At 36.1% G+C, this 23280-nt stretch overlaps 1 protein-coding gene across 1 annotated transcript in view; it reads right to left on the reverse strand.

The window, feature by feature from the left end:
* Nucleotides 1-406: 406 nt before the first annotated feature.
* The window catches only part of LOC149409234 (uncharacterized), an 80116-nt gene continuing 57242 nt past the window's right edge, over nt 407-23280 (reverse strand). The window contains exon 4 of the mRNA XM_089650053.1: nt 407-1618. Within this exon, the coding sequence (XP_089506179.1) occupies nt 407-1618 (1212 nt within the window). The remainder of the gene's footprint in view (nt 1619-23280) is intronic.

Consider the following 23280-nt stretch of genomic DNA (forward strand, 5'->3'; position numbering starts at 1 on the left):
TAAGGGTCCAATTTTCATGGAGGCTTATGTGTTGTAGGGGAGGAATTTCCCATCCCTGCGAACACATATGCAAAGCCTTAAAAGAAAAAAAATTAAATATCGGCCATAGCCAAGAGAGAAGAAAATTTTATATTGTTTTAAACAAATAAAAGAATGGCGAAAAGATTGAAAATATCACAACCCTTACTGCGTGTTGCCGTTAAATGCACGGCGAATTTGGAGAGTATGTCCAACTTTTGGTAAAATTAATTTTAGTTCTCAATAATATCAACAGATGTAGCTAACGCAAGAAGTGAAATATATAAAATTGCTATCTTAGCGACAATCAAAACCCTATGCGCAGTTGTGAAAACTAAAAAAGGAGGGTGTTACCCAAATCGCAATTCCAAACAGCGTATGCTGAGGCTTAATTTGGCAGGTCTGTTTCGTCTTCAATATCAGTATCGATCAGTGTATCTTTGCCAGTATTGCTGGATGGTAGGTTGAAATATTCTGAATGAAATATTCTTGGGATAGCACCAGTGTCACATAGCTTTTTCAGGTCATTATATTTTGCTTTTGTGATAGGAAGCTTTGATTTATATTTTGCATAGAGTTGTTTCAGTTTTGCATAAATTTCTATGTACTCTTCTTTTACATCATCTTGCATGCTATATTTGACGACCATCACGTTTGGCGTAGACTTCTTGAATGTTGCTACACGAATCTTGCTTATTTTACCGACAAGGTTTCCCTTGAAATATTTTTCGGACAATTCCTCATAATTCTTGAAGTCTTCATGTGTAAGGCCTTCCACCTGATAGGGTCCTGGATCCTTTCTAGCTAGCTGACAAATTGTCAGCCACTGTGAAGGCGCCCATACCGTTGTGTGTCGAACAGAATTTTCTATTGTAGCGTGAATACTGTCTACTGTCATCTCTGTGTGTCCCGGCAGCAGATAATTCATCTGTATAGTTTCTAAATTTTTTGACATCAACAAAGCGTTGTGGATGGCTGCCAATACGATCTTGTTTTTATTTTGCCCAGGGCATGAATCCGAGTACAAAATTAAACTTTTAACGGTTTCACGTTCATCAACGTTGTCTATGTACTTTTGCAAAATAGTGAAAATCTCATTACCACCTCTTTTGCCTTCCGTTTCTCCCCAAACATAGCAGAAACCACTGCGGGTTACACTTTCGTAAAAACACAAGTTAAAAACTGTGTATTTTCTTGAATAAAATAGTGTCATGCCGCTTCCATATGGGGTATTCAATACCTTTTGAAGGTCAAACGAGGTACAAATAATGGAACTATTCTTTTTTGGAAGTTCTCTATGACATTCTAACCTTTTCTTTGAGGCATCTTTCTCTTCCAAATGCTCCTTCATTTCTTCATTCTCAGTTATATCTTTGCCTTCAAAACGTAAACATTTAAGACATTTGTCTTTTTTCGGAACGTGGAATCCAATATTGAACTCATCAGTAAAAATTTCACGGAAGATCCTCTCACTTACATAATCAACCCCTTTGCTGGCTTGATTTTCTTTATAAATGCGGTAGAGATTTTTTATGTTTTTAAATTCTACTGGCAGGTATAATCTCGTGCTATCCTTCTTACAGTAATGTGAAGGAAGTGCCTGTAATTATTATTTTTTTTTTTTATTAACATTCAAACCTGCTAAACTACTTATGTAGTTTGTCAGCAGGTACATAATGACAACATTTTTGCAATAACATGGTACAATGGTAAAACAGTATGTAGGTATGTATAATGTTGATGATAAATTAACAATAAATGACAAGTTGGTTAAATTACAGAATTGTATAAATATAAATATGTAAGAAGCAGTATAAGCCTCATATAACAAAAACAAGCACAAATGAAATTAATATGAACAAATGAATATATCAAGTGAAATAATCAACAAGTACTAGGTAATACAAATTTATAACGATTTTTCATTTCCCTAGAATGTGAATTCCAATTTGGAAAACAAGGTCTTCAGTAGTGCATCAATATAAATCCTCAGTATCTAATAGCCATTTCCTTAGATTATATTTGACTTTGGCTGTAAAAACTTTTATATTTTTAATTGTCATTGGTAGTTTATTAAATATTCTGGGTACAATAAAGTTTAGGGTTCTTTCACCGTATTTATTGGTACATTTCGGGACCACCAATCCTTCATTTTGGGTGAATCTGTAGCAGTCATTTCCTGCCCGCTACAGAGCATTAGCATTATTCACTGCCCATCTCTATTTACAACTCCGCATCTATGGCAACTCTGGACAACAAGGAAGGGGCTCGCGATCAAGACACGCACCTCAACAATTTAGTATTTATCTGGCCGCGATTCCGGGACCTCGTGAAACTAGGGGAAGACAAGAACCACTCCATGAGCGAACACGATTACGAACAAGGATGACGACACCGTTTTGTGGTTTTACCTTTGGTCATCCTTGTCCCTTCATTTAAATAACAGCTGTGCATAACCGCATCGCTTGGCGCCCGTTATTACATTCTTCAGGTTAGTTTATTATAAGTGCCACCCAATTGTCGCTTTCAATGCAATATTTAAAATTAGCAATCGTGCTTTCATCCTTCGGATGTAGCACACGCCTGAGATAAATGTCACTAAATAAAGAGTTCTCATGTTATTTAAAGGTTAATGAAGTGTTGTAGAAATAAATGTTGTGTCATTTTTTTTTTTTTTTTTATATATTTACTCCACACAGGAGGCCCTGAAGAAAATAATTTCCCTCAGGGCCTATGTCATCTTTGGGGATGCTGTGTGGAGGGTCTTTTTGTGGAGAGGAGGGAGTGAACATGGGTCTTGAAGAGTCCCATGTTGTAGGAGGGAGGAAACACAGAGGCCGGCAGTTCGTTCCACAGCCGAGCTGTTGAACTTAAGAACGAATCGTAGAAGCGACCCGTTCTCATGTGACAAGTGTCAACTGTGTACAAATGTTGGGCGCGCGTTTGGCGTGTATCCCGACTACGCACCGGTGCCGAAGGGATCAATGACGCTAGTTCCTCAGAGCATCTTCCATTGTAATACCGATAGAACAAGGACAGCATACCTACCTGACGCCTGTGCTCTAAAGATTGCAGTCCGTTTGTTAAGATTGGGGAATCTATCAAACGGACCGCCCGTTTCTGCACAGAGTCAAGGGTTTTTTTCAGGTATTTTGGGGCTCCAGACCAGAGATAGCTGCCAAATTCGACAGTAGGGCGCACTTGCGATTTGTACAGGGTGAGCAGTTGTGTACTATTAAAGTATCTGCGGGCCCTGTACAGTACGCCCAGCTTCTGAGAGGCCAACTTTACTCTAGCTTCGATGGAGCCCCCGTACCTGAGCTGGTCACTTATAGTTACACCAAGCATATCAATGGAAGGCCTGTTCGGAAGATTGCTTCCGTTGAAGGAGACTAGATTATCATTTGGATCCCTTTTAGACGTAATCAGACAGGATTGGGTCTTTGAAACATTAAATTCGACGAGATTATTTTTACCCCAGGAGGAAATACTCTGTCATGGAATTCATTTCCCTTATCTTTTATTTAATACACTGTTGTTACATACATTCCTGAGGCACTCATGCCCTACACCTTTTATAATTTTGTTTCAACACCGCCCAATGTGGCAATAAGACTCTTACAAATCTTGTATTATGTTTATGGAAAACTCTTTCCCTATACAAGGAATCAGACGATATAAGATGTTGACTAACAATATTATAAAACAATAATCCTCTGACAGGTAAAACATTCAGAGACTTGTATATTAATTTAGTGTCGTTTCTGTGTGCATTGGTATATTTATGGATTAACAATTTTGTAAGGGAGTTTTGTAATGTTTGGATATAACTTATATTAGTTTTACAAGAATGTCCCCAAGAAGTGATTCCATAACGGATTGTGGATTCAGCCAGAGAGAGATAGATTAATTTTAAAGTATGTACTTACAGGCACAAAATATTTTATTTTATAAATTCTACCCACAATAGACCGTAGACGTTTACAAACATTAGTAATGTGTACATCCCATTTCATGTGGCAGTCAATAGAAACACCCAAATATACATAATTTTTGACAAAATCGATGGTTTCACATGATGAAAATATATATTTTAACAATTATATAAATATATATTATAATTAAAATATATTAAAATATTATTATTATTAAATTATATGATATTATACCATATTTTTAAAAATAAAATATTAATAATATGATAATATTTTGTAATCCTGACTTTTACATTTATATATATAAATTTTTTGATAGATCTAATACGCCTAAATTTTTTATAAGAGAGCTAGGTATAATGCCAGTAGCCGAAATTACAAATGGTAATATTTTTATAGTCTGAGAATGTCAAATTCTTTTGAACTCATTTCCTAAATCTGTGTATTTTATTATTTTTTCAAAAACAGATTTTTCGATATTACAGGAATTTGTTTTTTTTATATCAAAGTACTAAATAAGTACAAAAAGAAAAAGAGAAAAAAATCTAACCTATTAGGTGTGTGAGTTTGTGTTACTACTAACTAACTAACCATCACGCCGTTTCCCCGCAGGGGTAGGCAGAGAGGACGGACCGCCAAACAACTCGGTCTTGGCACACACTCCTTGCCTCATTCACATTCATACATCGTCTCATACATACTCTTCTATTATTCTGACTCTTGACATGGCCCGACTTGAGTATCGAGTTTGTGTTAGCATGAGTTATGCTATTCTGTACATTATACTGTAAAACTCTCGACTCGAAGTTTGCGGGATCGAATCCCGAAGTGGGCAAGTAAATTTTATTTGGTTAATTTGTGTTATTCACAATTAATGAATTAATATACGTATGGTATATTCGCGGTACGTTCCATAGTGAAAGATACTCTCAGTATCGCCTGGTGTAAGACCACCATTCAGAATTGAAACGTTGCTTGAAATGGCTTTAGCCGTGTTTGGTGACCAAATCTGAATAGCCAGGTAGATTCACTTATTCAATAAATAATACCCGTTCTACGGTCTAAATTTAAATAATGATTTTTGGTCTTTCATCAGGGCGATACTGACAGTATTTAATGCTCTGAAAAATGCCGCAAATATAATACTTATGTGCATGTTCGTTTCAAGAGACAGAAGGTCAGCGGTCCTATATCGATTTATTATTGTTTTTGTAAATTATTCTCAAAAAACATGAATGAAAAGACCAAACACAAATAACCTGACTGCCATATGTTGTGGTTAGAGTATTTTGAAGCGAGCAAGCGTAATTACTAGTGCCACGTAATTATGGTGCACGTGTGAGTCAACGCTCATAAAGGCAACTGAAATGCAATTGAAACGAAAGGAACGAAGCAACCGCAAGCAGCGTTATGCGTTGTTTGCGGTTCCTTCATTCCTTTCTCAAAGACAAATACATAGCACTATCTTTTTTTATGTCAAAACAAATATGGGATGCTAGGAAGAGGAATAATAATAATAATAATAATAATAATTGGATAATTTGTAGAGCGCCGTTTTTGTGAAAAATCACCTCAAGGGCGCTAATATGGGAAAATACCTGGCTATACAGATTCGGTCACCTAATACGGCTAAAGCCGTTTCAGGCCACATTCCGATTCTTTTTTTAAAATATATTACTTTGAAAAAGTTTATTTGTATTTATTTTTGTTCCATTTCCATAGTCCTCAATAAGTTTTATACCTGTTCTGAGGTCTACATACTACAAACTGAAACATTCGGTCGGAGCCGCAATGTTTTTTTTATTTCTGTGGGCCTTAGAAAACAATAATGTTATTTATAACGGTTTTGTTGACCGAGGTAGAACGAACACAGGTTCTCTGTTTTTTGACCAGATGTAGGTATATTTTTTACAATGCCGGCCGGCGTAGTCCGGGTGGTAAGGCTTTGGACTCCCATTCCGAAGGTCGCGGGTTCGAACCCCGTGTACGCAAATAAATTTTATTTGATTGATTTGTGTTATTTCACAATTAATTAATTAAAATAATAAATACTATATATGCGGCACGTTCCAGAGTAGAAGATACTCCCAGTATCGCCTTGGTGTAAGACCACCATTCAGAATTGAAACGTTTCTCCAAATGGCTTTAGCCGTGTTTAGTGACTAGATCTAAATGGCCAGGTACTTCCCCACCTTCCTCTTCCCCATCTCCTTCCCTTACCCACTTACCTTCAGCCAAACAACATACCCCAATCGGGGATGCCATAGTCTCACTGGCTCCAGACCGGAGCAGTTGGGACTCTTGTGAGCTATTCACTATAAAAATACTATGTAAAACCAAATGCCAAAATGTTTTTAATAGAGATATACATAATTAAGAAATTGGCACATACATCATCATACATGTCATAATATGGAAAATCAGGACTAAAGATATATGAAGAAATAATAATAATATAAAATGAAATGTCAGGCTTTCTGTAAAAATATTAAAATACATACAATTAAATTAAATGTTACCTTGTATATATTCGTTTAAATTCTAACGTAGTATAAACTAATTAAATAAATAATACAAAAAAAATAGTGCCATCTGGTAACTGAAATTCATAACTTTTATAACGAAGATTTACATTACCGCCATCTTACTGTTTTCAGGCAAACGTTTTTAAAATAAATTCTAGTTAGAAAAAATATTGTTTTGGAAATGAACAACAGAGTTCGTGTGTGTCGAAAATAGTTGATTTTGTCATGTCTACAATCGGTCTTAAGCCCACTTCTAGCGGAGATATTTATGGATCATATTGAAAATATAATTCTTAAGTCTCCCTTAGCTAAATATATAATATACTATGTCAGATACTAATATAAATGACACTAAACTGCGCTATATAAATTCCATGTTATTATTATTATTATTATTGGAAGTAAAAAAAATAATTTAACCACCACTTTAGCCCTATTCAGACTGGGAAGAAAGAACAGCCGAAATCCTTTTCGAGGCCAATAACAGCCCCTGTAACCGTGACTTATTGCAGTGTTGACCGTGGCATCAATGGCACGCTTGGAGTGGTTGGAATAGGCACAAAAAGACTTCCCGGTGCTTTTTCACTTCACGTCTGAATTTTACTTCAATGTTAGTTACGCTTCTTCCATTGAGTGTTTTCATTTTGTTCTCCATTTTTTATCAACATCCTTATAGAGCTCACTTCTTTTGTAGTGAACTTTTATTCGAGTTTTATTAACATAATTAAGTTAAATCTAACCCTTGTGTACTCTGATACAACGTAAGAAGTGTTTTACGCTGGCCAAGTATTCCCATAAGGGCTTTTACCAAAGATATTACCAAGGATTACCAAGGATTCAGATTTATTTTGTGTGGTTGGTATTTCCAGCAATTGTCATATTACTTTGTAGTTGCTTTGAAATCTCGCGAACAAATGTAATATGGCGTTATGATTTTGGTTGACGACCGGTGTATTATCGTATAAATGTGAAATAATTAAAACGAAATAAAAATTTGAAGTGTATATTTTTTTAGGTTTTCCTTAACATTAAGAGTCACTTTTAGTAATAATATAACTAAATTCAAGTATCAATTCAAATAAACATTCCATATTTACCGTGAAGCGGAATTCCAAATTTACCAAATTTTACCAAATCAAATCAAATTTACCAAAGTGTGTATGTTTTGTTATGAATTAAATTATTAATAAAAATGTATTTTAATTATCGTTGAATGTGCCAACCCTTATCATAAAGCAACATTTTTTTATGGTTTTTACCCGGTTTCAGGGCAAATATCAATTCGTTTCAGAATTGTGTTATTAATTATTAACTTATTAACTGCCAACTTTATTTTCGATTTTAATAGAAGTATTGTCATGTTTTTTTTCTTTTCAATGTAACTATGTAAAAAAAGTTTTTTGAAAAGTGTAATCAATTTATTAATAAAATTGATGAGTTCAGATTCTTTTTCGAATAAAAATGGAATTTACAAAAAGTCCATATTGGATTTATTAATCCATAAGGAATTGTGGCTTTAAAAGCTCGAATCGAAAGCAGATATACGAAGCGTTATTATTTATTTATTTATTTATTGGATGATTTTTATAGCGCCGCTTTTGCGAAATATCACCTCAGGGGCGCTGTACAGTTAATGCAGATATTACAAAAAAATATATAAATATTACAAATTGAAATTAAGTTAAATAAAATGAATTACAGAAACAGGTGACACGGAGATGGAGAATCTGCTGTCAGAATCCTATGTGGTGAGGAAACTGGACCAGCTGCTGCAGCGAGAGAGTCCACCGCGTCCACCAACAGTGCCAGCACGAGGTTCGTCATCCTTCCAGGTATGTGTCTGCTGCTAATAGAGCGCTGACACAATGTCCTCTCATGGATTCCAGACCTTGGCAGCACCGCTGTGACATTCGACGAAGGTAGAGGATGGAGACTCTGCAGCAAGAATCCTAGGTGGTGAGGAAACTGGACCAGCTGCTGCAGCGAGAGAGTCCACCGCGTCCACCAACAGTGCCAGCACGAGGTTCGTCATCCTTCCAGGTATGTGTCTGCTGCTAATAGAGCGCTGACACAATGTCCTCTCATGGATTCCAGACCTTGGCATCACCACTGTGACATTCGGAAAGTCCATCTCCTTGTACACTTGTTTCTGGTGATTATGTTAGTGGTGCATTATTCCGAAATAAAAGGCGGCGGACGGGACAATAAATCAGCTTGGGCACTTGTTAGGGCTTACAGAGTTTCCAAGAATAACATTGAAAACATCTGGCGTACCTACAGTTACCGATTCTCGTCCCAAGTTCAACTTCATTGAATTTAGATTATTTTTAGCACAATTTTCGATTATTCATTTTTGAAACACTGCACTCTAGTCACATTACTATTAAGTTCTGATTACTAATTGGTAAGTTAATTTAAAATGATGATTCACTGATTTTTAAAATAACTTCAAAGGGATGTTGCCTCGTTTCCCTTGAAAATACTAAAAAAACACAAAGCGGTTGGAAGACGGCATGACGCGTCCAGCTGCCACAAAGGGCGCTATAAACCATGCAATTTGCCCTTTGTTAATTTTACACAGACTCTAGAAGCGGCCGTCAAACGCGTAGCGTAGTCCCGAATGGAACTAGCCCTACCCCTCCCCTTACCGCGGGCAGCGGTCAGCTATATCCCGCGCCGAACGGCTCGCTATCCCCCCGTGCGACTAGCCCCACCCCTCCCCTTACCCCGCGGGCTCCCGTTCATCCAAAAATCACGCGAAATGAGCGTGCGTTCGAAATTAATTTTAAAAAATAGGTTGCCGTTCAAAATTTTGTTGGATCTTTGCAGAAATCGTTTTTACATAGCTATCCCAACAACTTGGCGTAAAAAAATTGGACGGATGATTTTTCCGGAGCGACATTTTTGACTGATATCAAAAAAGCATGTTCCAAAAGAAAAAAATGTTGGATCTCTTGATTAAATAAAGCAAACACCAATATAAAGACACTCCGTGATCAAAAATTGGAGGGAGTAATTTTCCCGGTAACAATAGAATTAAAAAACAAATCTCTTTTAAAAAAAACACTTTCCCTACAAAAATATTGTTGGATTTCTATTTAATCAGGTGGATATTAATTAATACTAACAATATGTGAAGAGTTCTCGAAAGAAATACTTTTCCAGCGAGAGTTATAATTTTTATTCAGTTTTTGCTAAAAATAACTAACTTCCCGTTAAATATTTTGTTGGATCTCTTGTCATTCGTCATCCCTAAATGATACTCCACGTGACTGCAAAAATTTCATCGACGGGGGAATTTTTGCATACCTCAAACTCTTTATTGATTGGCCTACTTGGACAAAAGCGTATGAGAAAGAAAAGGCAACGATACAAACGATCGCGGTTAATAATGGATATAACATAAATAACATTGAAAAAATTATAAAAAATAAGAAATATAAAAATAAAATTAATTTAATATATCCGGCAAATAATAAAAATATAGAAAAATTTGCATGTCTCGAATTTATCGGTCCAATATCCATAAAAATAGCAAAAGAAATAAAAAATGCGGTCTAAATATAGCTTTCAAAATCAATAATAACATAGGAACAAACCTTAAAAACTCTAAAAGTAGAAATCCTAAACTTAATAATAGTGGCATATATGAATTAAAATGTGACCACGCCGATTGCAACGCTACTTATATCGGACAGACGGGAAGGGCTTTTTCAACTAGATACAAAGAACATATAAGATGTTATAATAATAAGAGCACATTTTCAAAATTCGCAGAACATCTCTTAGTAAACAATCACGTCCCGCTTGACAACAACGAACTTAAACCCTTGCACATCGAAAGAAAGGGCCTTAGATTAAATTTACTTGAACAATTAGAAATCAATAAAAGAACCAATGACCCTAATATAACATTAATTAATAAAGTAAGGAAAATTATTTATTCCCCGCTTCTAAAGTTCTAAGTATGTTCACAAAACCTAAACAATATAACACATTTAAATAAATTAATAACTACTACATCATTATTAAACAATTAAGATAACATTAATGTGGGGAAAACAGACTTCAAAATACCCCCACAGAATATGAAATCTATTGTCACAATTATTTTTATCAATAAATTGGTTTAACCGGTAATAAATCATTTTAACTTGGGAGGGGGTAAAATAGAATCATATTTAAGTCGTCAAAAACGTGGCTTAACCACCGTTTGAAAATGGCCTTGAAAGCCGAAACAGCTGTAACAATAACAAAAACCAAAAAATACTTGCAGAACTTAATAATTATATTATTAAATTTGATTTTAATTAAATTTAAAAAAAATTGAATTGTTTAGTTTGCTAACAATGATATTAATTTCTTCGCAGGTAGCTCTTGGTAGCTTGGTAGTTGGTAGGTACATACTATGTTGAACTTCTGTCGGTCTGACGGTCGAAGCTATATAATCACATTTATGTATTGTACCGGACGTACCTCCACTGACTTATTAATTTGCATAAATCTGAATTTACGCAGAGGCAGTTCCTTTAAAAACTCACCTCTGCGCATATTCGAATTTATGCAACAAATTCTCTCTATAAAAATCTGTAATCTTATCTGCACTTGTGTAAAACTGTAAATCTTATCGGTTGATTAATAAATAAAACCACGGGGTCAAGCAGTCATCATTATAGACAACAAACAAAGGCTTGACCCCCCAACACCCTCTTATAAATTAAATACCTATCATATTAAATTTGTACAAACATGGAAGATTTGCATGAAATTTGAAATTGCGCAGATGCAGTTTCCTTTACAAAACTTGCCGTTTGCACAAAATTGAATATTGTGCAAATCTTCCCCTTTAGATACCAACTCCCATTAATTAAATTTGCATGAAAATTTGAAATTGTGCAGACGCAGTTTCCTTTACAAAACTTGCCGTTTGCACAAAATTGAATATTGTGCAAAGCTTCCCTTTTAAATATATATTTTCTCTCTTTAATATGTAAATTTGCACAAATTGAATATTGTGCAAAGCTGCCTTTTAAATATATTTTCTCTCTGTAATATGTGCAAACTCACAAAATGTATTTGAATAAAAATGACCCGGGCAAAGTGGATTGAAGAACAGTCAGGGACCTAGTCAAAATCGTCCCCTTCCAAGTTTCGCAACAACGGCGCTCTTCCCTGTGAAAATTCCGGGAACCCAAAATAAATTCTCGGAATTTCTCGCTAACAAAGGGAGAGCTAAGCCCGTTGGTCCTTTAAAAGGCAGAAAACTTGTGCAATTCGGCAGAGAGCCAGCAACCGTCGAACGATCAACATCTCTCCTGGACTGCCCTGACTGCCTTCTTCAAGCCTCTTCTGCCCTGGACCTTCACTTCAACCTGGCCTTCTTCTTTCTCCCGGCTCCCTGGTGTTCATCAAGAAGAAACTTTCACAATAGTCGAAGCGTCCCTTGTCAGGGCGCAGGTTCCCCCCTACCTTCCTCCCCCCTGCCTTATACCTTTCTCCCACATTTTCCCCATTTATCCCTTTCCTCATTTTTCCCCATTTTCCCCCATATTTCAACATTCTCCCTACTTTTTCCCGACCTTCTCTTCCAAGGCGTCGAAGCGGCCAGCCGGCCACTCCCGCTATATCGTCTGTGCGGCCGGCGACTACAGTGCCGTCCCGTACATGTATCATAGAGCTAACACTGCTCGTAAAATATTCAACAAAATTATTTGCTACGGTTTCTTCAATATGCGTGTTTAACATATATTTTGAGATTATTTCGTCACAACTACTTTTAGACTTGCGTCCTAATATTTTATTTACTTCATCCCAAGTTTTTTTGGTATTTCCGAAATAATTTTTAAATTTATTGTTAAAAAAGATAGACTTACATTTAATGATTTCTTTTGTAACCTTATTTCTGTAAGTTTTATATTCTAATTCAAAGAATTTATTGGTAGGAGTATTTTTCCACCTTCTGTACAGTAAATTTTTTTTTTTAATGTTTTCTAAAATATCAGAAGTTATCCAAGATTTTATTGCGAGGGGTCTTTTTTGGGTTTATAATACATAACGATTTTACTTTGTTCATACAAATCCTGAAAATTATTTTTAATTTTAGTGTATAACATATTGCAATCTTGTTCCTCAAGCAAGGTATGCCACTTAAAATTATAAATATTTTTGTCAATTTTGTTTTGGGATAAGATCGATATTTTTTCCCCGTGTTCTACGACTTTTGGCCTTTCAATATATTTAATATTGACTGCAGTTAAAAAATGATCCGCTATGTTAATATTATTACATACACATGAAGAAAGAGTATTGCTTTGTTGACATCCGCTATTAAAACGTACAAATATGTGGTCTAAACAGGAACGAGTAATTTTTCCTGCTAGAACCGCTTCCCTTCGAAAGGCAACAATAACATTTGGCTGTCATCAGTTGTTTTGTTTTGCTCTATCTAAAAATAATTTTTTACCATTCTTTTTTGTTTTCTGGCAAAAAAAAAGTGTAGTGTGTTGTGCCTTGAGGTTTCTTCTCCCTCCTGATCTTCCAGAAGTCACTTTTCGCTGCTGATTTCCAGATATTTATAAACTTTTTTTACTTCTGTCATTTTCCATACTATTATTGTAGTTGTTTACTGTTGTGAATAATGGAGGAAGATTTCCCTCCTGGACCCCCTACAAAGCCCCCAGATCCCTCTCCAGACCCCCCAGATGGGGAAAATGGAGAAACTTCTGACAGTGATTCTGTCATTTTGACTTCTACCAAAAAAAGGAAATTTACTCCTTCTTCCCCAATAAAACTTGACTCTCCTTCGACTTCACAGTCCCCACCAGCACTTTCTCAACTTCCCCCAACAAACTTTTATTCTCATCATTCCCGTGGCCCATTCATAGTATACGCCCAAAAAACTGAGCAAGGAAAAACCATCCACCCTCTTGAATTTGGCAAATTCCTATCAAATAGCAAGAACCTTTCAATCAAGCCTGGAGGTGTAAAAGCCGAGGGTCGCTTCCGAATCTCCGTCGAATTCCTCTCAGGGCCAGCTGCCAACAGTTTCATCAAAAATATCTTCATTTCATCTAATTCAAAGTTCAAGGCATATATCCCTACTTTCAATGTCACTCGCATCTTCCCCAACGTAAGGGAAGGAAACGAGGGTGTAGAGCCGGAAGGAAGGTAAAATTAGTGAAAAATCTGCGGTTAGCTCAAACCAGAAATTTTCGTCCACCTAAGTCTCTGAATGTTGCGGCTTGGAATGCGAGATCCATTGCTAATAAACACGAAGATATTGTGGATCTGATAAGGGGCAAAGATATTCATATTTTGGCGCTATCGGAGACTTGGCATGAGAATGCAGACTCATACTCCATCAAAACACTTCGGTCAAGCGGTTTCTCGGTGTATGAAGCTGCAAGACCGATCAAAACGGACACAAGCAACGTTAATTTTACAAATCACGGGGGGGTTGCAATTGTAGCGCAAAATGGTATTCGCTTAGACAGTATAGGAATACGTCAGGTGTATACCACTTTTGAGTTTGTCGGCTGCAAGGCTTCAGCTAATGGTGCATCCCTCGTGATAATTTCCATCTATCGTCCCGGGTCATGCACACCGACTGCAATTTTTTTCAATGAATTTAGATCTCTCCTGGAGTGTACCTCCAATTACAATTGCGACGTTATTATTCTGGGAGATATAAATATTCACTTGGAAAAGAAAGCCAATCCCATGACTAAAAAATTTAATAAAATTCTGCGTGACTTCGGCTGCGACCAGTGGGTTAACTCACCTACTCATGATGCAGGAGGCACACTTGACGCAATAATTTCCCGGGTCGGTTTTCCTCCGAAAATCGTAGATGTTACGGACATTGGACTATCGGATCATCGTCTCGTCACATCCGTGTTCGCCTTCGATCCTCCAAAACTGGAGTTTAAATCTATTATCTCCAGAAATTGGAGAGAATTCGACTTCGAGACATTTTGCATCGAATTAAAAACCTCGCCTCTCTGTGATAAGGAAAAGTATTGCGAAATGCAGGTAGAAGAGTTAGTTACTCTCTATAATTCTACGCTACTGGCATTAATTGATAAAAATGCTCCTTTCACAGAAAAGATCTGCCGCATTAGAAATTGCAGTAAATGGTTCGATGCAGAATGTCTTCAAAGGAAAAGGGAAATGCGTAAATTGGAGAGGGCTTACAGACGGAACCCAACTCTCAGCAATCGGCAGCTTTGGATTGCAAAGCAAAGAGTGTATAAGGAAGAAGTGACGAAGAAAAAATCAAACTTTTGGTGTGACCAAATTGAGTCAGAAAAGGACCCTCGAAAGCTCTGGCAAAACATAAAGACTTTGTCTGGAGAGAGCAACATCAAGGTTGATTCCTCCCTTGAAGCAAACAGCCTCGCAACACACTTCAGAAATAAGGTTGAAAACATTCGGGCCCTCAGTGTAGTAGGATCGCCTCCTGTCGCAGCACCAAGTCCGCTCTCTGGTGACTTCACTACTTTCGCAGCTGTAACGGAAGAAGATGTCACGCGTGCTGTGATGTCTTGTCCTAATAAACAATGCACACAAGACCCCATACCTACCTGGCTCTTAAAGAAATGTCTTCCGGATATAACGCCTATAATTACCGCAATTATCCAGAAGTCACTAGTAAATTCACTTGTACCGGGAACACTCAAAAAATCAATTATAACTAATCTTGATACAGACAATACGGATAATTACAGGCCAATATCTAACCTACCATTTCTGTCAAAACTGCTTGAGAAAATCGTTGCCAAACAATTGGTGGGGTACTTGAACTCGGCCGGTCTATTTGCCAAAAATCAATCTGCTTATCGACAGTTTCATTCAACGGAAACTGTCCTTTAGCGGGTAATTTCAGATTTGATCATCGGGATGGAAGCAGGTAAGTTGGGTTTGGTATCTGTTCTTGATATGAGTGCGGCATTTGACACTGTAGATCATAGTATTTTATTAAATGTGCTTGAAACCGAATTTGGCGTTCGAGGTGATGTACTCCAATGGATGTCATCGTACCTGTCTGGACGAGTAGCTTCAGTAACTTTCAATAAATATACATCATCTGAAACTCCCATCGAATTTGGAGTTCCCCAGGGTTCTGTACTGGGTCCCATTCTCTTCATTCTATATACTAATCGTCTCGAACGACTCATTCACTCAGCTGGCTTTGAATCACAAGGCTACGCGGATGATCGTTTGATTTTCAAGTTTTGCTCCCCGGATGAAAAAGACGTCCTTAAAAACGAGGTGGTTAGTTTCATTGACACGGTTTCAAGTTGGATGTCTGTTAATAAACTCAAACTTAATCCGACAAAGACGGAATTTATTTGGATAGCTTCTCCTGGAAGACAAGCCCTCATCGACTCCAGTCCAATCCGTATTCAGAATACAAATATAATCCCTTCTACGGAAATAAAATTTCTAGGTTTCACTTTAGACAATTGTCTTTCTCTTGAATCGCAAATTTCAAAAACTGTAATTGCTGGCTTTTTCCATCTAAGGCAGATAAAATCAATTAGGAGATGCCTTCCCTTTGATGGAGCAAAATCACTCATTAATTCGTTCGTTGTCTCACGTATGGACTATTGTAATAGTGCATATGCTGGCCTACCTAAAAAACAATTCAACAGAATCCAGTCCGTTTTCAATGCTGCGGCGAGAATGATTTTTGGTGAATCTAAGCATTGTCGTATAACCCCGCTTCTAAGGGATCGTCTTCATTGGCTTCGATGCCCTGAAAGAATAGAGTTCAAGATCTGCCTAATGACCTTCAAAGCATTGCAGGGAATGGCGCCAGCCTATATATCGGAATTATGTGTCCGACAAAACCTAAGCGATAGACAGCTTACTCTGAGGTCAGCAGATCTAGATGTTACCAATCGTTTAATCGAACTTTCTCGGTCAAATCGAGCTGTTTACTATGATCGCTCTTTTCGTGTAGCTGGCCCACTCATTTGGAATAAACTTCCCCCAGCCCTTACCAATATACAAAATTTGGCTGAATTTAAACGGGTTTTAAAAACAAAATTATTCAAAAAATCATATTTAATAATTTAAAATCATTTATATTCTCATGAATCTAAGCTTCTTTTTTAATATACTATAAAAAGCCAGGTTTTGAAGTTTTCCGGTAATTGTTTGGTTTCGGTTTCCTCCTTATTGTACTTTTATGTTTAATGTCCACCTATTATATAATATTTTAATGTTTTCCTGTTTTATATAATATTTTAATTTTAAAGTTCTTATTTTTCGTGCACTGTCACTGTCTTTTATTGTTATCCTCTACTAAAATAGCACTGTTATTGTTAAATTTTATTCTCTGCTTTTGTGTAAACCGTTTATTCTTTATTTCATATTTATGTAATTAATTTTTTTTAAAAGGAACACAATGGGAAATTTTATTTTAAGTTTATTATAGTTAAGCGCACTTGTAGTGAAACAACACAAAACTGCGCTATATAAATGTTATGTTATTATTATTATTATTATGGGCCTGGTCAGAGGTATCTCGACCGATCTGTCCATCGAAGAAATTCTGTCTTCACTTTCAACCCCCCAACACATTGGCAATCCCATAAAAGCCAGGAGGCTAAATTACAAGGACTCCTCTGAGGGTATAATTTCCTGGAAGCCCTCCCAATCTGTAGTTATCACCTTTGAAGGTCAATCTCTTCCCTCCCATATATATTTATTCTTCAACTCATTACCAGTTGAAATGTATACTTATCCCACCACTCAGTGTTTCAATAAGGAAGTTGAGTCCATTTTTTTATTTTTTTTTATCAATGTTCGCATTCAAACTTAAATACTGGTATTTTTTTTTTTAAGTTTGTTTTCATAATTAAATTAATTCTCAAAGTTTAAATTTTATCAAGCCCGCCAAAACGAGCGGAATCCGAGCGGTAAGAGGCGGGGTGTGGTGTGACGTCATTAGAACTGTGAAAACCACGTCGCATAAGCATTTTGTATCGAAAAATTTGTAATTCTTCAACAAGGAATTCCAGTAATTTTTTTACCAATGTTAACCGTCTATTAGAATTGATGTCATTAAAAAAAAAGAAAAATGATTAAGATTTCATAGTTAAATTAATATTTTAAGTTAGAATATTTGCTTTTCTCGCCCGGTACGGTACTTGTACCGTATTGCCGTCGCTACTTGTTGACGTTCCCCGCGCGAATTCAGGACCACCGCGCAGAAAAGTAAAGACCAATAGTAAAATAACGGTTTACAGCCCAGTTCACTGTTTGACTTTTCTGGGCGGCCGGCGGCCTGAAGTGTATCACATGCTATGTGACATGTATAATAATAAAAACTTCTAAGTTATGCAATAAACAACATATTATTATAAAGCACTATACGAATATGTATCTTTAGAAATCCATTTCATATAATAATAACAACAAATACGTACATATATTTGACAAACCCAAATAAACCTTTGGCCTATACACCTCTCTCATCTAAACCGACCATCTCTCATGTAATAGAAAGAGATGCACCATAGGTGATCTGTTGTACGCAGTGGCGGCCGGTGGTCAAAATATATGGGGGTTCACCGGATTACAACATTAAGTCATAAAATAAATTAAATAAAGGTACATACCTATTTATAAAGAAGTTCTATTCTCTGTTCATTTTGTTTAGCGAAGACCTCTATCAATGCAACACTGATAGTGCGTTCAGTCTGTCCTGGCTCAACGTGTTTAAAAAAGATTTTATTCTTTTTAACGTTGAGAAACATCTTTAGCTTTCAACTGAGGTCATTCCAAAGGTCATGAATGGTGCACAAAAGTTTTAGTAATTTCACAGTCTCGGGAAAGTCTTCTAATAAACAAGTACTATAAAAAATTTGTAAAATTGATAAAGGGCCGTTAGCTTTTGAAAAATCGTCGCGGGCGTAAATTCTACAGAGTTCACTTTTACTGAACTTTATTTAGGAAGTCATACGTTTTAAACGTAACATTGAAATCATGTTCTGGGAAATTTGACCTGTATCGATTTTTATTAAATAGCTCATTATGGTGTTTAACTTAGGCACGGTAGCCAGAATCCAATTGCATTCTGATGTCAACTTTTCCTAAAACCTCAAAACTTTTAGTAAATGTAAATGACAAGAATTATGTTTTTTGATTTTTTAAGAAAGGTGAGTTACATCAGTAACACCGCTGATTGTCCAAACTGAATCAACATCGTAAATTTAACACGTAAAACAAAATAAACTCTTCAATTGATCACATGCACAGAGCTACGAAGCTTTGTTATACATTGTTTTGTTAAATGATTGAGTAAACTTCTTCGATCCAGATTTTCACTCTTGTTTTATTATCAGTTCAGATTTTAGGTGGACAGGCATTTTTTATTATCACTTTGTTTTCAAAACTCGACCTATTGTTCTTAATGTATTCCACATTCAAACTCATTCTTAATTTATACTTTGAACAAACACAAAAGTAATCATAAATTAGTAACCTGCAATTGATAACCCTATTAATAATTGATATACAAGATCGATATAACCTGCAATTAAACTTAAAAACTTTCGCAGAGTAAGAACATTTTTTAATTCAACAGACCGTGCCCGGCAACGGCGAGTACTGACTAAACTGATAATAAGTAATCTGACCATCACTCATCTCTTAATGACATGTTTTATCTTAAATGCTTGTATCCAAGAAGCGAAACATTCGCTGAAAATAGCAGATGGTAAATTGAAACCACGATATCGACAATAACATTAAACATACGCGTTTTAGTTTAACTTTCTACTGAATAAACCGTTCCTTCTGATGTGGTGGTAAAACCCCGAACGCCGTCCATGATATGGTATTATTTGCAAAGAATAGTATGAACTGGTATGTACCCACGCTTTCGACTGTTCCACAGAATATGCGACAAAGCAGTTAAATTTTGGATCGCAATCGAAAACGAACTGCTACGAACATAGGCACAAGTCAAAGTCGGTCTGCAAGTTAAGCGCGCTTAATAAGTAGGTACCTTTTGAATGAGATATTATAACCGAACCGAGTTTCGTATTGTGATTAGTCATGTCGGAAATCTTGTTGGTTGTTCGGCGCTCGGGAGCACATATTAGCTGGCCGCCACTGGTTGTACGTACAATCACGACACATGTGACGTCAGAATTCTTTCGACCAATCGTGGAGCGTATACACTCTATTGCTATTGAATGCTTTTTCAAGAACGTTTAACTAATTCTAAGAATAATAATATAGAAATATATTTATATATTTAGAATCGATATTTTTTGATCTACATGAACATATTTTTTATAAGTCAAAATATTTTTTACTCAACTTCCTTATTGCTGCCGTTTTGGTCATACCAAAGCTGCATGCAGATCTCAACCCAGATGTTTTAAATGTGGAGAAAACCACGCAGCTGACCAATGTCCTTCTTCCTCCTCACCCAAATGTTTTAACTGCTCGGGCTCACATACAGCTATCAACACTTCTTGCCCAGAACAATCTCGCCAAAAAAATATTAAAATTTCTATGGCCTCTCAGAACTTGTCTTTTCTGCAGGCTTCTAAACTATTCCCGCCTGTCAAAAAATCATTTGCTGAGGCTTTATCCAGCAACTCCTCATCCAACCCTCTTCCCTCTTCTACAACAACTTCTTCTCGTTCAACTAAATTCACATACAAAAACGCTATCTCTAAACCGGCTCCTGGATACGATCAGCAACAACACAACTCACTGCTCTTAAATCCCAATGGTTCACCTCTTTCAAATGCCACAAATGGGTGTGCAAATAATTATAATCCGTCCTCAATGAACTCTCTTTTTCTTCTTTTTTTTTATTTTTTTTAAATGGCTTTTCACCCCAGTGGAGTGTTCTGGCCAGTGTCAAGTAGAGAGTGTGTGGAGTATTTGTATTTGTGTATGTGTAGGTTAATATTTATTTACCAAAGAATTACAAATACACAACATAAATATATAATATACAGTTCACTAAACACACTAAATATAAATAAATAATATATAATAAAATATATATAAATATATATATATATATATATATATATATATATATATATATATATATATATTGACCTCTTCCCGTAGTATGTTGATCCAGTAAGAAGTTGTTAGACTATGTTGATCCACCTTTAACACCATATAACTTGGCTATTGTGGAATACATCTGAATGAATTGACAACAGTGGTACAATAATTATCAATGTTGCCAGTTTGCCAGAAAAACCATTTGATATACTGTTCATAAAATTTTCTAAATTTGTATGGAAATCGGATGCATAATTTATGTTGATCTACCTAAATTGGCATACTTATGTTGATCTCATATATATTGATCTATTCCCGTAGTATGTTGATCCAGGTAAGAAGTTATTGGACAAAGTTGATCTGTGTCCCTATATATGGTTTTACTAAATGAGCCAATCAAGAGCAATCGTTGGACTGTTCATCACAAGGTTTTATCTGATTCCGTAATCTTTTGTGATATTGAACTCAAAGTATTAGTCTCTAGAGTCGGATATCGCATGAAATGACTGTGAGATGGTACCGTTTCAAATCAAAATGACGTGTTCATTCGACTGTTTGTTGCTTGAATTGTTTATAAGAAATGTATGCGTATTTAGATTGAAACGAAACTTTCGCAAAAATCAAATCCATTAAAAAAATACCTACTGCGTGGCGGGCCGGATCGAAAGAGACTGGTTGAGGGATACCTTTTGACCATCAAAATCCAAAATGGCGGCAAAAGGCATAATGTTATATGGGAAATATTGAACTTGCATCTATTACCATCTCTCCTGATTACGCTTCGTGACTTAGTAGGGGTGGCCGGGTTCTTGGTTATAATGGGTAATTAATGGATGATTGGACGAGGTTGGAGCTAAGAAAAAACTGTCCAAAGAAGCGAAGCTAGCAGTCCACAATGGAGCGCTGGTACCTACCCTAATATATGGAAGTGAGGCATGGAACTGGCAGAAGAACGCTGAAAGTAGACTGAATACTGTAGAAATGAGATCCCTGAGGCATATGTACGGTAAAATCATGTATGACGAAATGTGCGTATGCTGTGTCTATTCTACAGATATTTTATTAGAGCCTGTTAAATCCGGGCCTCTTTAAGACCCGCATTAATAAATTCATTCCTACAGATCCTATCTTAATCCGCCCCATAACGCTGCCCAACTGGGTGGAGACATAGTTTCTATGTATTTAACGTATAAAGACAAGGGCACTCTTGTGAGAGGTGTCACATAAAAAAGTCATACCTCCGAATTTGAATATAGAGACATACAAAATGATCTATATTATAAGCAATGAATCCACCCATCTTTTATCGATTATCACATTATTTTAGAATTTAAAAAAACTCGTAAGCTTAATAATCGCAGAACTCAACTCAACTTCAAATATTAATATTCTGTATAAACGATTGTTACATCTTACCGGAGATGACCAGATAAATCATCAAAATGATAATTCATCACATCTTAAAAAAGTTATGTAAAGTCATGGAAAGTGATGAAACAAAAACATTATTAACTGGGTTAAGTAGGTTAGGTTCGGTCAGGTTTAAATTTTTTATTCATCGTTTCTAATGACTTTACATCACTTTTTAAAGGTGTGTTGAATTGTCACTGTGTTGAGTTATCATGGAACCCTTACCGGAAATGTTTATATTTTAAAGTTCTCTAAATAAAATGAAATGCTCTTACAAGAAACATCTCATATTTAATATTATACAACAATATGACCGGAAGTCGGCATCTTTCTTTGAAATAAATAAATCATAAACTAAAAAACAGCTACAAGGTGGTTACAAATGCAATTATATTTAATCAATTTGTTCGATTATATTTTGTATGAAGTTTTTTTTACAGTGGGCCAAATGAATTCTATATGTGGCCAATTGAACCAATTCAACCAAAGTTGTCCAATTTTAATAACTTCGACGAGGAAAAGGAGTTTTTTAATTAGTTGAATAATAATTTTTAAAAATTTCAATTATGTTTAACGTAATACACTATCTGGCATCAAGAAAATCAGTCTAGTCACGAACCGTAACTATTTAGTGTAATAAAATAAAAAAATAAAATTATGTTTATATCATAGTTTGCTTTAATCTCAATAAAAAAGAAGGAAAAAAGGTTTTTTTTTATGAATGAGATAAAACTTTCCCCCAAACAACGTGTATATTTAACTAACTAACTAATTAACTATCACGCCATTTCCCCGCAGGGGTAGACAGAGAGGACGGACCGCCAAACAACTCGGTCTTGGCACACACTTCTTGCCTCATTCCCATTCATACATCGTCTCATAATACTCTTCTATTATTCTGACTCTTGACATGACCTGACTCGAGTATCTGATTCACTTGATCGTGCCATGTCTTCTTCGGGCTTTCCCGACTTCTGCTACCATTCACATTTGCATCATATATCCTCTTTACACACTCCTATCTTCGCTCATTCGCTCTACATGCCCAAACCATCTAAGCGTCCCTTTCTTAATCTTACTCATTACGCTTACATCAGCCTTGCACTCTTTGCGGATCTCCACATTCCTCACACGATCAAACATGGTTTAACCACACATACGCCTCAGGGATCTCATTTATGAATTAAAATTAAAATAGCAACTTCACATTAGGAACGAGAGGACAACGAACAAATAAGTACATTGACTAAGTGTTACGGACGGACATGCACTTGAGCAAGACTTGGGAGCTGTATTCACAGAAACTTTAAAAAAAAAACTGACGTTTAGTTGTAGTACTGGGTCAA

Source organism: Hesperophylax consimilis, unplaced genomic scaffold (genome assembly GCF_061612785.1).
Source record: "Hesperophylax consimilis isolate HC1 unplaced genomic scaffold, BYU_Hcon_1.0 scaffold_33, whole genome shotgun sequence".
Taxonomy (NCBI): domain Eukaryota; kingdom Metazoa; phylum Arthropoda; class Insecta; order Trichoptera; family Limnephilidae; genus Hesperophylax; species Hesperophylax consimilis.